Source organism: Epinephelus moara, chromosome 3, assembly GCF_006386435.1.
Source record: "Epinephelus moara isolate mb chromosome 3, YSFRI_EMoa_1.0, whole genome shotgun sequence".
In the NCBI taxonomy this organism is placed as follows: Eukaryota; Metazoa; Chordata; class Actinopteri; order Perciformes; family Serranidae; genus Epinephelus; species Epinephelus moara.
The window spans coordinates 19263076-19278757 of NC_065508.1; the positions used below are offsets into that span (position 1 = coordinate 19263076).

Here is a 15682-nt window from a genome sequence, read left to right on the forward strand (position 1 = left end):
TATTCACATCAAAGAGGAATTTAATCCTGTTTGATAAAAGTGTAGGTTTTGAAAGTCACACCTTTACAGCGATGTATACATTTGGTATTTGTGGGTGTGTGTGTTATTTTTTTTTAACTATTTAAAAATGATTCCCCAGCTTGAAATGTTCACTAGTTTGGATGGCCTCCATCGCTGCAGGGCTCAGATCAGTAAAGTTGCAATGTACCAGGCATTTGATTGGATAGAAGTGTCGTTCTGGTTTCTAAACCCAGAATAAACCCTATAAATAGCATGGTGTTAACACAGATATTTCAGTCTGCCATTTGGGAGATTGCTGACTATTTTTCACAGCATTCAGCCTCTCCGTTGGCTACTGGGAGGCCGGGTGCCATCCTCCTTGCTGGCCTGTTGGGATGTTCAAAAAGTGGTTCTTCGCACAGCTGTGACCTTAAAGAGGAAGCTCCGAGCCCTGACGAGATACAGCTCTGTGCTAATCACCTCATGCATGTCCTGCTCAGTTGACAGGCCCTTTTCCTTTTCCTCTGTAACTCGCCTCATCATACCGTGACTGCTCGAATGTGGAACAAGGCGCCTTTTTGGTGTTTATTCAAGCCTGAGTCGAATGTGCAACAAGCAGTATATGTGTGCACGCAGTAAAGGCAGAAACACACATATCTTTGAAAATCATCAGCAGTTTGTCAGATGGTTTACGGTCGTCAGTGTTTGTGGTGAATGAAATTTCCTAATCAGCTTGACCAAAATGTGTTGAATTCAAGATTAACACGCTAGTCACTAAGAAATGGTTTGGTTCTATTTGTAAAAAATCCCCAAAATATGCAACTTAAATATTGATGTCACTTGCATGCAAAGAGACATGTCTGAGATTCTCTCGCAGGACGAATATGAGAGTGATGTTGCAGTTTAACTCCAGCATGCTGCTATCCTGTGCAACATCACGAGGAAAAATCCAGTCTCTTTTTCCCTGACCACAGCCTGATGACGTCAGAGACAGTCCAGCCAATGGGCAACCGCAGCAGCCATTGAGCCGAATCTTGTGTCATTTTCCGTCCTAATTGGCTAGAAAAGATAAAATCTCCACTTTGAAACTAATTCTCCTTTTCTGACACGACAGTCTTTCAGAGATTAGCCTCACAAAACTTATCTCAGTGCAGCTCAGTGCACATTTCCTTTCTGTGTTCCCGGCATGGAGAGAAGTACAGGTTGATCAGTTAAGCAAACATAGTAGCTAAAATAATATTCATTGTATTGAGAGGAGCGTCTTCTCCACTGGTCTCTTTCCCCTTTATATTTCTTTGCCTCTCATTAAAATGAAACCATTATTTCCTCTCTTTGTCCAGAGTATGCAACACAGCACTAAAGTCAGGGTCATTTCAGTTTGGGAGTCTGGATGTTTCTGCAGGTTTTAAACATTTGCCCCGTTAGTTGGGGAAATATATCTGCAACTTGTCAATCAAATAATTCAATGGGCACTATAATTATTCATGATAATAGTTAGTTATAAACTGTGCTGCACTTTTAATGAAGCATTACAGTTTGACTATTAATTTAAAACACTATTAATTTAAAAAGCTAAAAACAGCTCTTCAGCTGTCACAACATTTGTTCAAAGTAACTGTTTTCGGCTATGTGGCTCCAGGGATGGTCATGTTGGCCCACCAGTTTAGCATAGACTTAAAACCAGTATAACTTTTGACCATTAAACTTGGATGGATTGGCGCAATATTTCAGGAGGATGTATCCTACTGACTTTTATGATCCCAGAATGTGTCCTCACCATGAGGTAAACATGTCTGGTTCTGGTTTTCAGTGACATATTGCCACAGCTAAACTTCTCATGCAATGACATCAGCAGGAAAAAATTTAGTTCGTCCAGCACTTTGGTTTATAATATAGTGCTGCAGTAATGAGATCTGGAAATGAGTTAGCATTTTAGCACTCCCATCTCCCTCGTCTTGATGTCAGTGGGTTTTTTAAATGGGTTTGTGGTTATGGGCCTGAAATAAGGTCTAAGATATTTTCACCAGTTTTTAAGAGACAGAAGATATTTCAGTAAATAACTCAACTTGTGAATTTTGAGGATGTTATGTGTCTTAATAAAGGCAAAACTACAGAGGTTGGCGGGAACATGAAACGTCATCAGGCTGAACATGGAAACTCATCTACTTATTAGTCTGACTTTATAGGCTTGTTGTGTCATGCTCTTGAAAACTGTTCTCACTAGTTCAGGTCACACTAAAGGAAAGGTTATTGTTGAAGAGATGAGTGCCTAAAATCAAATTACAAGTTGGGGGCTTAGTGGTGGAGCTGTTAAAGTAAGGGGCCCATGGTATAGTTTGTTTAGCGCAGCATTAGGTTTTTACCTAATTTTACCTACGCTTCAGAAATCATACACTTGTGAACAAAACATGTAGCCTAAATATCATCAACTTTTGTTTGCCATGGACTTTTCTGCAATAATCCAGAATCCATTGGAGAAATCCCATTGGCTTTTTGACGAGGGAACCAGTGTGATGCTAACTTCTGGGTTGGAGTTATAAAAAACTTCATACCTGCACCACTAAATGCCTGCAAAACTAATGACACTCCCATCAGCCTCACCATGTTGTGTTTAATGCTAACTGGCAAATTTTAGCATGCTAACACACTAAACTCAGATAATAAACACAGTGAACTCATACCTGCTTGGCATGTAGCATTGTCATTGTGAGCATGTTAGCATGCCTGTGATAGCATTTAGCTCAAAGCACCACCTCGCAGAGCTGCTTGCTCTAAGTCCTTTTTTGTGTGAGCCTTGTATTTGAGTGCAGCAGCTTTAATCCAGTGTGAGAGGTTTGTGAGCTTATAATGACTGGAGAGTAGCTACATGTCATTATACTGCAGAGGAGTGATTAGTGACTTGGTACCGCTTCCTTCTCTGCCGCTGCTCTGATCCTCAGTGTGGCTGTTCAGAGATCAGCGGGGCTCCAGAATATGCTCACACCAACACTCACCCACTTGACATTGCTGCGTAAGACTTATTCGGAGAAGGGAAGCCCTCCATTGACATTTATGTGAATGGAGGAAACATTGACTTTGTCAGACGTCTCTGCTGCAGTTACCTGCGATGCCTTCTGTGTAGCAGAGATAATAAGGTTAGCGAGGAGAATGGGGTACATTCATAATTCACATTTGATCTGGTTAATGCATTCAGAGCTTTTCCGGTGGGAGCCTACATTAGGAGAGTGAGCGGATATAGGAAGCTATAGTAGACTGTGTCATTAGGGGTAGCCGTCATGATATTTATAGACCGTTTCACATTCTCATGGTCAGTGGATGGAGTGGGATCCTGGAGCTGGAGCCAATTAAGCCCCTTTCCCATCAGACAAAAAACCCACTAACACCTTCTTACATCTGGCTTTTGTATTTAATGTGAAAGGACATAGTCGGAATTCACTCCCAAGACAAATGACTCTGCAGTAGTCACCAGTTTTATTGGCTCCTTTTATCAGCTCCAGCTCTGATCAGCTCTGACTGGCAGTGCTGGAAATATGACGTGGGGTGGATGCACTGATGGATTACTTAACGGGTAAGGGCCCCCTGGCCTTCACTTGCAAGATATCACGTGAATTAACATGTACCGACCAGGATGAGGCTCAAAAAGACCACGAAGAGATGCAAAGGAACTGCAAAGACACAAGATGTCTACAAAAGTGGGCCTAACAACCACAAGGAGACACAAATTGACTACAGCACAAAATGGCCAAAACATTTAACCCCAAAGAGACCACAAACCACAAAGTTAATGTGTCTTGCGCTCAAGTGGGAGAGGTGGTGGGCCCATGGGTGAATGTGCTAATTGTTGTTCCTTTTCCAGTGTGATGCAATGACGCGCTGCCACAAAAGTCCATCTGTCTCTGTCCAAGCAGCTCTCAGAAATCATTTTAAATTAGTCTGCACCGAATTTGAAAAACAAACAAACAAACAAACTGAATAAGTAATAGAGTAATTAAGTAAATAAGTAAAATAAGTAATTTCACTGACCTCCATGCAGCTTTCTACACTTTACTATCTTGTTTTCAGTGTATTCATGTAGCTGAACGTGACACACCAGAAAAAAAACAAGATAAAAGAAATGCATACTCGTCTATCAGCAATGGGAAAGAAGTCTATTTCCTATTTTTAGCGGGTTTTCATACGTTTAAAAAACCCTCATTTACACTAATTTTGGTGGAATAAGGGTATAACTAAAGCAGCGCAGGTCTTACTGCTGTACCTCCATGCACCCATTGTACATCCATGCACCCAATCTTCCTATACCTCATGCACCCACTATGCCTCTCTGCACCCACTCTACCTAAGCCTCCTTGCTCACACTCACCCAGCTGGCTGCTGGCTGTTTATCTGGAGGTTCTGGCACGCTAGCACTCATGCTAACTGTGCATTAGCAGCATCAGAATGTGTGGAGTTTCTGATTCCTGCAGTCACAACGTGCTGCATCAAGGCCCTGCTGATTGAATAACAGATATTCTTGGTCAGTTTTGACAGACACTGGCACATCACCTCGTGAATTGCTCGTTTTCAAGGAGCCTTCACAAACCACGTCACCATGGTAACTGCTGAAAACTTTCTCATGTTTGTAGTTTACACAAGAAGGGCCTGAACTCTAAGCTTGTTAATACTGATTAACCACACTGATGTGATGTTTAATCTGGGCTGTAATTTGTTAATAGACTTAGTCGGACTAAAAAGAGAAACAGTGAAAGCTTCTTTTATCAGCACATGGACTGCAGCGCGGATAGATAGATGGCCAGTTTCCTGCTTTTCTTCCCGACTCTCTGGACACAGAAAGCAGCTCCCTGCTGTTGTTGGCAACTGTCTCCAGGAAGTGTCTCCCCTCTGCTCCGCGCTGCTGCGAGTAAACAAGCTCTTTTATTCATTGTCTGGGCGGGGAGGGAGGAGGGCAGGGGGAAGCGGGAGGTGCTGTAGGGACACGGCGAGAGAGAGAGGTGAAGTCAGTATTCAGGAATGTGCCTGGGCAAGCCTCGGGTTGACACAGCCCAGATGACTGTGAGGGAATCCTTGGCAGAGGGAAGCCGGGGAACCCCGTTCAACACCTCCAGCCCTTTCCCTCCCCCCTCTTCTCTCTCTCTCTTTTTCCTTCCCCCCTCCTCTCTCTCTGTCTTGTCCTTTCAGTCAGTCCATCTTTGTCTCCAGCGCTCAATTTGCAGCCAGCCTGTCTGCCATAAAAACATTATACAGCCAGGGAGGCACAGTAATGGGGAAACAGGCTCATGTCAGACTGGTTGAGCATGGAAAACAGCAGAACCCACTTCTCCACATTTCTGCTGCTGCTGCTGCCGGCAGAGTGCAGCCAAAAGTCCCCCGTGAGTTCAACCATGTCTAACCTGAACTCTGAAAAGCCTCCAGACAGCAAGTTTGAAAAACTCTTCACAATGACTCATCATCAGCTATTATTACACAGGCTGAGGATGGTCCTTCACGGGGTTGAGAGACAGCCTCTGCACAGGGCGGCAGGCTTCCAGAGCAGGTTGTCTTTGCAAAACTGGTAATATTCATCAGATTGTGTGCAGGCTTGACTGGAGGCGTTATTAAATCAAGGTTCTGTTCTTTGACAGCTTCTTTGTTCTGCAACAAACTGTTTTGCCCTCTGTGGTTTTATTACTAACTGAATTAGGAAAATTATTCCACCTGAAATGATCAAATAATCGCTTAAATTCCCAGATTGCTTTTGTGGTCTTTTGACCACCAAAAAGTCAAACTGAGTCAGTTTTACTTATATAGCCTAATATCACAAATTTGCCTCACGGGGCTCGGATAAGCACCCCCTAAAAAATTCCTTTTAACGGGGAAACAAATGGAAGAAACCTCAGGAAGAGCAACTGAGGACGGAGCCCTCTCCCAGGACAGACAAACGTGCAATAGATGTGTGTACAGAAAAGCCCAGTTTAGAGCCGTGGAGCGATCCCAGAAGTCATGATGTGAAATAATTTCTCTTTCCGCCTGTGGCATGTGTAATGTGAGTGGCTGCAAGGTTTTTGTTTTTGGAAGGAGGCTGCGGGCTCACGTCATGGTCCTTCCTCTTTCCAGCCCCTCTCTCCACAGGGTCACGTTTGATACTCGTGTAGTGCCGTCTGGTCAAAACATGCAGAGCAACACGAGGTTTCCACTGCTGAAAGAAGCGAGAGCACACTTTCCAGAAAGAAATTATGACAAAACAGAGACTTTGATGAACAAAATGGAGCAGAGAGAAGTTGCCCATCAGATGTATGTTATTATCACTCCTCATGTTCCTCAGATGTGATGGATGTGGTTTGTTACGCTGGAGCTGTTCGGTCGTAGCTTTGCGTTGGACTTGATGAGGACCTGACAAACGCAGTGACTAAGCGCGCCTGTGTCTCATTGTGGTGACACTGATCAACAGTACTTGTCAATTGGAATGTTTTTAGAATATGACTGATGTGTTTTCTACTCACACCGGTGACTCATGCGTGTGGTGGGTGTTGTGTTCTGGTAATCAAATCAGATAAGAAGCACGGCTCGCTTCAAAATGCCCCAAAAATACAGCTTTTCTTCTCAGATGACAGATGAAAAATGACGAGACGATGTGAAAGAAAAGAGCAACATTTCTGATTCTGAGATTTGTTTTTGTGGGAGCTTACCCCCACACTGATGCACATACTGGGTTTAGAGACTGGGGGCTGCAGAATGAATGTTAATGACATTCATGCTTCCCATGACAAAGACACACTTATCAACTTTGGACAAGAAAACACAGGGATGATTAAATGCCCCGTGGTCCCTAAGACGATCGCTGCCCACAGCATCGTCCGACCACCCAGCCAGTCCAGCCGGACCAAACACCACTGAGGGTGGTGTGACCGCCCCTAAAACAGAGAGGAAAGAGAGCCAGGATAGGAGCTAGGGTGGCCCAGCTTGGACCTCGGGCTGTTCCACTACCCCATCCAGTGGAATAGATGAAATAAGGCTCAGGCTAAACCAGCAATGGGAGATCGGAGACTGTTGTGCCCACATCCTCACAGAGACCTTGCTCCATCATAACATCCCAGATTGAGCTCTTAAAAAAGTTATTTCCCCACTGGAAAGATGATCTTTTCATAAGACTGGGCTGTCTATGCAGTAGAAAGACACACATATTTTTGAAATTGTTATACGACCAGAGAAAGCGGAGGAAAAGGGATGTGGCATTTACTTTTGCTCAAGAGGTAGAAAACCTTCAACTGTCAGGACGCACTTTGCCGTGCTGGACCAGTAAATAAGTGGGTGAGGTAATATTGCTCGTCTGAAAACAATATGGCGGCCATCTGGTAACAAATTGTCTTGTATTGTGGTTAAACAAGGCACTAAAATGTGTTTCTGAAAACATTTAAGGTGAAAAATAGACAACGCAATAACAGAATCTTAGTTCAGATTTGAGCAATGCTGCCTAGTGGTCTCTCTCTTGATCCGCTTCTGTGGTCTTTTTGTATCTGTGGTGGCAGTGGGAATACAAAAATGTATAAGTACAATCTGTAGATCAAGCAGCAGCCCTAGTTGACTGCCCAGAGAACATCAGCCTCCATATGCAAATTTAAAAAAATGCGCTACAGAAATTTGTGTTATCAAAAATATCGATTTATAGATACATATTGATTCTAAATATCTGAAAATGTTTCAAGACTCGTCTTCTGCAGTATCGATACACCGTTACCAGCTGTGCTCACATGCTTTCTCATCTGTAATGTTTACAACAGTCATTCTGCTGTTTACTGCTACTAACCAAGAAATGTAATGTGTATACCCTTAATGTCAATTTTCCCCATGGTATAAAAAATGGTATTGAATATTGACATTTTCCAAGGTCTTGTGTCAGAGTTAGAATTCAAGTATTATGACAACTCTGACGTCTTTGGTTCTTTATTGTGTAGCAGAAAGGGACTAAATCTGCATTTTTTTCGTGCTGCCCGGTGTTGTAGAAGGACAGTCAATGAACTTTGAACAGTTCTGATTAAGGAAAATTGTTGCCTGGACAATCTCAGAAATGTTAGTTTTAATTAAAAAGTCATTTCAGATAGGGCTCAAACTACTGATTGTTTTCAGTGTTTAATCTTTCAGTTATTTTTTTTCAGTTAATTAAAACATTGGTTGACATTAAAAAAAGAAAGGAAAATCATGCATCACAACTTTCCAGAGCATGAAGTAACGTATTAAAGTTTTGTCCGACTAACCATCTAAACTGAGAGAAAATTGATTTACACTAGAAGTTGGAACCAGTAAGTAGTTCTCATTTTACTTGAATAATTCATTATCAAAACTGTTGCTGATTTGATTTAGCTTATTATCTATAATAAATATATTTATACAAGCTTTCAAGATTAAGGGTGGACATGCACAAAAATGTACATATTTCATGGAAGACTTATGGAGTCTGATACTGTCGGCCTGAAGCTACAATAAAGAATTTAAAACATCCTGACTGGAAAATCCATAAAGGATAGTTTTTCTCAATAGCGTATTCTAGACTTAGATTATGGAGGACTGAAAAAGACCAAAGTATGAATAAAAAAATAAATAAATGAATACAGAAACAAAGGAATTATTGTAAAAAATGAAATGCAATAATAACCAAATGCATAAATAAATGCAGGATTTAATAAGCAACTACAGAAGCAAATAAATGTAATTGTACAAAAATGTAGAAATATAAGATGTTTATTTATCTACTATTCAAGAAATAAATAAGTAAAAACAGTAATAAATAAATAAATGAATAGATACATAAATAAATGAATGAATACATGATTAAATAAATGAACAGGGAAATAAATAATTAAATATATAAATACAGAATTAAATAAATGTTGGTGTACAAATATGTAAAAATTAATTTAGGACATTTATTTATTCATGCCCTATTTAATTATCAATTTTTATTTATTGATGCATTTATCTGTTTATATCCACACATGTATTTGCTCAATATATTCTTTTATTTAATAATTAAGAATTGATTTATTTCTTTTTTATTTATACATGTATTTATGTATACATTTATTTATTTCTGCATTTATTAATTATTTAGTGTCATGTTCATTTATTTACTTCTGTATTTATTTATATTTGTATTCCTTGTATTACTGTATTTATTTAGACATTTATTTATTTGTTTCCGCAATTATTTATTTACTTCTGTATATATCTGTTTACATATTTACATATTTATTTATTCCTGTATTTATTTAGACATTTACTTGGGTCATTTTTTGATTGTATGTTACTGCCGTCAGTAATAACACAGCAGCAGATAATAATCCAGCAGTGTTGTTGCTCCGAGTTCCTCCATTGAGTATTTCCTCATCATAACCCAGCAACATGAGTCTGCAGAGCAATTTGTACATGAGCATCTCAAAGTCAGGCTGAGATAATCAAATGTACTAACTGCTCTTTGTGTCTCTCCTCCACCCTCCAACCCCTCCCTCTCCTCTCTCTCTTCGGCCCCGCCAATTTGATTCCTTTACAACCGGCGTGGTGTGACACCCACAGAGCTCCCAGCTGAAGAAGGTAAATATTGATTTTTCCAGCGTACTGCCATCGCCTCCCTTTACTATCTGATTAAGTGTCTTGAGCCAGGATCTTTTCTTTTCTGTAGACTGAGGGCTAAACTTTGGGAGTGTACACTACTGCAGCTTTCCACCTATGGACGTACACAACTGCTCCTCTGTAAATACAGGGATTGTCAGCACTAAGGATCTAATGTCAATACATCTTACAGATCCTTTCCACCCTTAAGTATAAGGGCATACTTTGTCTTCTTAGAGGCCTCAAACTTTGAATTGAGCGTGATGCATGAAGGTGTGTGACGTGTATTTGTCTATGCATATTTCAGGCAAGTCCCTGTGGGAGCTGGTGGTGGAGCAGTTTGAAGACCTCCTGGTCAGGATCCTGCTGCTTGCTGCTTGTGTCTCCTTTGTAAGTACGACCCAGCAGCTCATTAAAATACCCCAGGCCTTCATCGCATTTGTTCTTGATCTTGATTCTCAAATGTCCCCCTGTGGGATTTGAGACCCAAATTGGGCATTTGCCATGAAATTGCCACCTAATAGACTAGCTCCATTAGCTTTAGGCAGCTTAATTCCTCCATTAGAACACTGCTCAACCCAGTTTTTGGTCTGTTTTTTACGTGGAAGCAGGCTTTTCCACCCAGTGTTGATATTGTTCCAGTGAGGGAAACAGGCAGAGCACTTCAGCTGAACTGGAAACAAAACTATCCATCAACACTCCCTGTGCCTCAGCGCCTCACACTGCGACCCTGGTTGCAATCCGAGGGTGGTGAAGGTCGGAGAGGGGTGGAGCGGGGGAATCCTGACTGCATAATAACTTTTTTCCATCTATTACAGCACGTCCCCGGTGTCTCGGGATGGAATTGCTGTTGCTATTTCTGAAAGTAGGAAAGTTGCTCTAAAAATGTATATGACACAATGTATCTTCTCTGACTGTTGTTAGTGAGCGGCTTGGAGAGCAGGCGTGGGCTGTCACGGCAGGACTTTGGAGTGTGGGCTCACTTTTCCTCCTGTAAATCAGGCTTTAAAGAGGTTGTTTATAGTGGAACATGGCCCCTGTTCCACTGCCGCACAGACCCTAATGCTTTACAGTGTCATCGTTGCCTGGAGTGGTTTCAGCTCAAAGATCTGACTCAAAATCACAAATGTATTTCACTCCAGTGCAGCTTTTCTTAATCACACATATTCTCAGGGCTTGTATAACCTTTTACCTTTGCTGTTTGCTCACCTTTTTGTATGTCACCAGTTTTATCAGGGTGTGGCTAAAGCAGAGTGAACTGCATTGAAAGCTAAACCCTAGCCTGGGACTCATTTGGTTGTTATTTTGAATATATTCAAACTGAGATGATTAGACTCTCCTACTTCTTTGCATGACACAAGAGTGAAGATCATTATCAGACAGAGCAGGTCCAGTCAGGCTGCTTTATAATAATGTACAGTAACACATTTACAGCAAATTCACAAACAGTGCAAACAACAACTAAGCTTCAGAATTTTAAACCGTTGTATTATTTCTTCTCATGAGTGATCTGTTTTAATTTTGCCGAAGCTACAAGCTGGTGACTCTCTGTTTAGTAGAGCAGAGCTACACAGAAAGCCACACCAGCCACCTGAAACAATCACTGCACTTCCTCCCTTTGAGCCAAAGCAAGAAAGAGGGCTGATCTTTTATTTGGTTTTCATGTCACTACATGATTTACTGTTGGCGAGCTCAGGAAGGGACGTAAAAAGTCAAGTGACAATTGAATTTTCAAGCCTCCTTTGTTTACAGTACATTTTTCAATAGGCGACCTTAAAGGGTAGCTTATTTTTGCAGGATTTTGTGTCTAGATGACTTATGGGAATAATGATTTTTGAGTTGAGAGACTGTCAATGTGCGTCCACTATAAGTGCTCGTATTTGGCACTGACAGGCTCAGATTATTATTATGTATGAGTCCGACAATATGGAAAGGATCCCTACAGAGATAGACCTTCTTGTTAAAGAGTAAGATTCTTTTTGTGTAACCAGAAACAGCCCCCAAATCTTCATTGCCAAACCAAACAAACTCCATTTAATAAACAGTAATTTTAGCGTGTAAAGCACCAACATATTTTCACAGGAGCTCTTTAAAGGTCTAAGATGCTCTGTGAATAACTTTTGTCTTTACAAAGACCCAGTCTTAAGTTTAAGGGGAAGTTCTCAGAACACGTCACAATTTTAAGAATTTTCTTGGAATTGTTTTCACTAGGAGTAACTAACTAGTCCAAGGAAGCTTTGTGAATACGGCCCCAGGTGTTTTGTGCAACCAGACCCTGTTTATTTAAATGGAGAGAGACAGTGATTGGGGCTGTTTGTGGCTGAACAGAAAGGATCTTATGCTTTAACAAAAAGGTCTACCTGTAGGGAGCCTTTCCATAATGTTGTCAGTAGAGCTGCAACGATTAGTTGATTAATAGATTGATCAGTTGACAGAAAATTAATTGACAGCTGGTTTCAGACATTTTTTAGGGAAAAATGTTAAATGTTTGCTGGTTCCAGCTTCTTAAATGTGAGAATTGGCTGTTTTTCTTTGTCATTTTTGATGGTAAATGAAGAGTTTTGGGGGTTTGGACTGTTTGTTGGACAATTTGAATTTGGACTCTGGAAAAATTTTCATTTTTTTTTTTTGACATTTTAAAGACTAAGCAATTAATCGATTAATTGTAAAAAATAATCAGCAGATTAATCTATAATGAAAATAATCATTAGTTAACAACCTGACTCTCAGTGGCAAAAACAAGCACTTTTAGTGGATGTTCATTAATGCTCCGAGTCGTTACATTGCAGCGTGTTTCATGGCTGCCGGCAGCGCTTTCACTTATTACTGGATCAATTTTAAAAACTGTTGGTCCAGGTTGCAAAATACCAAAATTAACCTTCAAGAGTTTTTTTTTCCTGACATGAATAAATTGTATTTTTCCATTTTACTGAGCACCGTGCGACATTCCAAAACTCTGGCAAACATTCAGATATAATGGCCATCTGTCGGCATGTGTCTCAGTTGTGCATGTGGGGTGTGAAGAGTGCGATCTTTAAAGCTGTAAGGAGAGATTTATTTTGGTAATAAAGCTTTGATTTCAAAACCCAATGTTGAATCTGTGCTTAATTTGGTTTCACATTGCCAAATGCATGCAGTTAAATTTCCACCAGATTCCCCCAATGGGTTCTAAAACCCAGAAAAAAATCCTCCTCATCTCTCCATTACAGCTCCCATTCAGCTCCAGAGTACCAGCTCGGTGTTCAGACTCCTCTCTGAATGGGTGCTGATTGTGTGAAGTGTCTTTTGAACCGTCCTCACTGAGAGCATCACCATTGTTGCCCTTCATTCTCAGCTCAGTCAGAGGGGAGATTTACCGTCCCAAATGATGGGGAATGATGAGCTATCGACCAGGCTCAGGCTGCCGTGACGTGCACTCCGCTGCTCAATACACTGCGGAGAAAATATACTCTTTTATCATTTGATAAGCCCCATCAGATCATGGGAAAGTAGATCCACGTCATCTCTCCTCCTGTCTCTGCTGCTTTTGTTGTGCACTCATTTTAATTTTCTATACTTGTTGCCAATGACAAAATAACAAAAGTCATTTCTGTGCTGCAGTGGGAAGGCCGTTCTGTAATGATCCCCTAAAGATGTACTTTGTTGCCTATTACAGCTGGTAACATACAGTAGCTACCATCTCTGACACCTCTGCAGAAGGCATTAGTATTCAGCTGCCATGATATCTCGCTACAGAGCAAAGTATAGTAACACTGGAGTGATTGCAGGGTACATTTGCTGTCTATGTGGATATGTTATTGAAGCCAGCCCATGAACATTTACTTCAAATTTTTATTGTAGGCTTATCATGTGTGATTGTTTGACTGACACCTACCTCTGAGGCAGGATTTCAAAACAGCAATAGTCAATATTTTTACATTAACAATGCATCATACCTCTTTTGTAACTGAAAGGAGTTGCTCATAGGTCAGAAAGATTTTTTTTTGCGACTCAGCAGTTCCTCAGAGCTCTGCGAAGCTTTATAGCATCTTTCAGCTTGTTATTTTGGTTTTCCAGCCCACAATTTTTCTGTTTTGATTCACTCTTACTGCTCTGTTTGGCTTCAGAAGGCAACTGTTTTCAGCCCAAAAAAATCTTCAAAAACCAACTGTATGCTACCTGCCCAGCGCCTAACGACAGATAAAGTTGGGACTGCCGATTGTTCAGACAGCTCACTATTTCTAAACCCACAGTTCCGGAGATGTCTCATTGGACTGAAAGCCCATGATCCTAAAAAACAAACAGCCGCTGCTCTGAAAATACCCGCTCTCCCTGCTGTTTGCAAGATTCATAGCCTGCAATTGGCAACCGCAGATTATGCAACAAGTCTTCTTAACTAAATGACAAAAATTGAGCATAGCGTCAGCTCACATCCCAGCTACATCAGCTGATCTCAAACAAGCTATTCAACTGATGGAGCAGCTGACTGATGGAAGGGAGTCAGCGGATAGATCACATGATTCCATTCTGTGCAACCAATTGGTAAATCTCATTCAGAGCGCCCTATTTAAACTGCTCTGGCCTGCCTACTGTTGCTGCTTCCTGTGCAAGCTGATTTGCAACCCACCTCCACCCCAGCTCCTCCTTTTCATGTTGTGTCTGACTTATCAATGTCATTTCTGTTTGTCATTGATGCTGCTCTGTTCTGTTACCAGGGGTCTTTGCTGGTGCTCTTCCTGCCTTAGGCTTCCCATGTAGGCGCATGGAAGGGCAGAGAGGTGTGGGCTCTCTGCCTTGGGCTTTCCTTGTAGGCACGTCGAAGAGGCTTTCTGCTTAGGCCTAGGAAAGGCAGAGAGGCCCCAGAACAGAGCCATACTGCCAAATATAATACTGCAAATAGCAATTAAGTTTTCTTTTACGAAAGTGGTCCTGACTGAATTGATTTTTAACTGCGCCGATCTGATGTTCCAATCGACAGGACAACATTATTTGTCTGTGCCTTCCAAAACTTTTCCAAATCACCACTGGAAAAATAAACATATCATATGATGTGATCTAGCTTTGGTTAAGGTTAGGTTTATAGAGAGGTTGTGGTTTAAAAAGTGCACTTAGTTAAGGTTGGGGGAGCTTTGCCATCATGTTGACAGTAATAACAACTTGGTTCTCCTTACAGGGAGAGTGTATTTTCAGAGCAAGGGGTGTTTGTTTTTTTGGGATAAGGGGCTGTTAAAACAATGGCATGGCAACGATAATGTTACTGACTAGCTAGTGGACATAGTGGAGCATTTCGCACCTAAAGAGACAGATATTTTTCTCAGAGAGTCATGGAGACAAAGAGCCACCAAAGGAGATTGAAATTTGGACCTGCATTTATCAGATGGCCAGAAACACGACTCCAAATGAATACTAATGTTTGTCTTATGTTGTCTGCCGGATGTCTAAAGGAAACATGAAGTGAGCAAATTTAGTATGTTAGTTTAAAAGCTGACATTATTTCATATGGGTGGGGGGAAAATCAATTCTTGGATACATCACGATTCTCTCTTGAAAGATGATGTCTCAAGGAGTCAGTAATCGGAAAAACCCAATTCTTGACATTGCTAAGAGCTGCTGGCATCCTTGGCACTGTCACCAGATTCAGGTTTGGCAGTGCAACTGATCCTTTAGCTTGATTTTTAGATGTCTGGGGCAATGGTGGTCTCTCTGTCATTGGTTTGTGGGAACTTGGGTTTACTGCACATAAAGTAACAAGTAACAACTTGAGTAAAATTCACTACACTGCGTCCACAGCTGGACAGTGTGAGTTGCCAACTTTATGTTCAGGATAGGGGTCTCAGTTTTGGCTGATTTTGCTTTTGATAGGCCGAGGCCCGTTAACTGGTAACTAACTGGTTAATTTTGAGAAAAAAAAGAAGTGAAATAAAAGAGGCCTTTTATGTTTAATCTGGCACTTCAGTGTCACCATTTCCCCATTTCCACCAGGCAGTTTGGTTCAGTTCAGTTCGGTTCAGAACACATTAGAACACTTATTTTTACATTTCGATTGTGAAAAGTTGTGAGTGGTATCATTAATCCCCATTTTTGGTCAACTCTGTGTTTGGGTACCTAGCACACTGATCCAGTA

At 41.1% G+C, this 15682-nt stretch overlaps 1 protein-coding gene across 1 annotated transcript in view; it reads left to right on the plus strand.

Annotated features, from left to right (window-relative positions):
- Positions 1–15682, plus strand: part of atp2a3 (ATPase sarcoplasmic/endoplasmic reticulum Ca2+ transporting 3) — a 75806-nt gene that overhangs the window by 6319 nt on the left and 53805 nt on the right. The window contains exons 2-3 of the mRNA XM_050036989.1: positions 9544–9561; positions 9887–9969. Coding sequence (XP_049892946.1) covers positions 9544–9561; positions 9887–9969 — 101 coding nt within the window. The remainder of the gene's footprint in view (positions 1–9543; positions 9562–9886; positions 9970–15682) is intronic.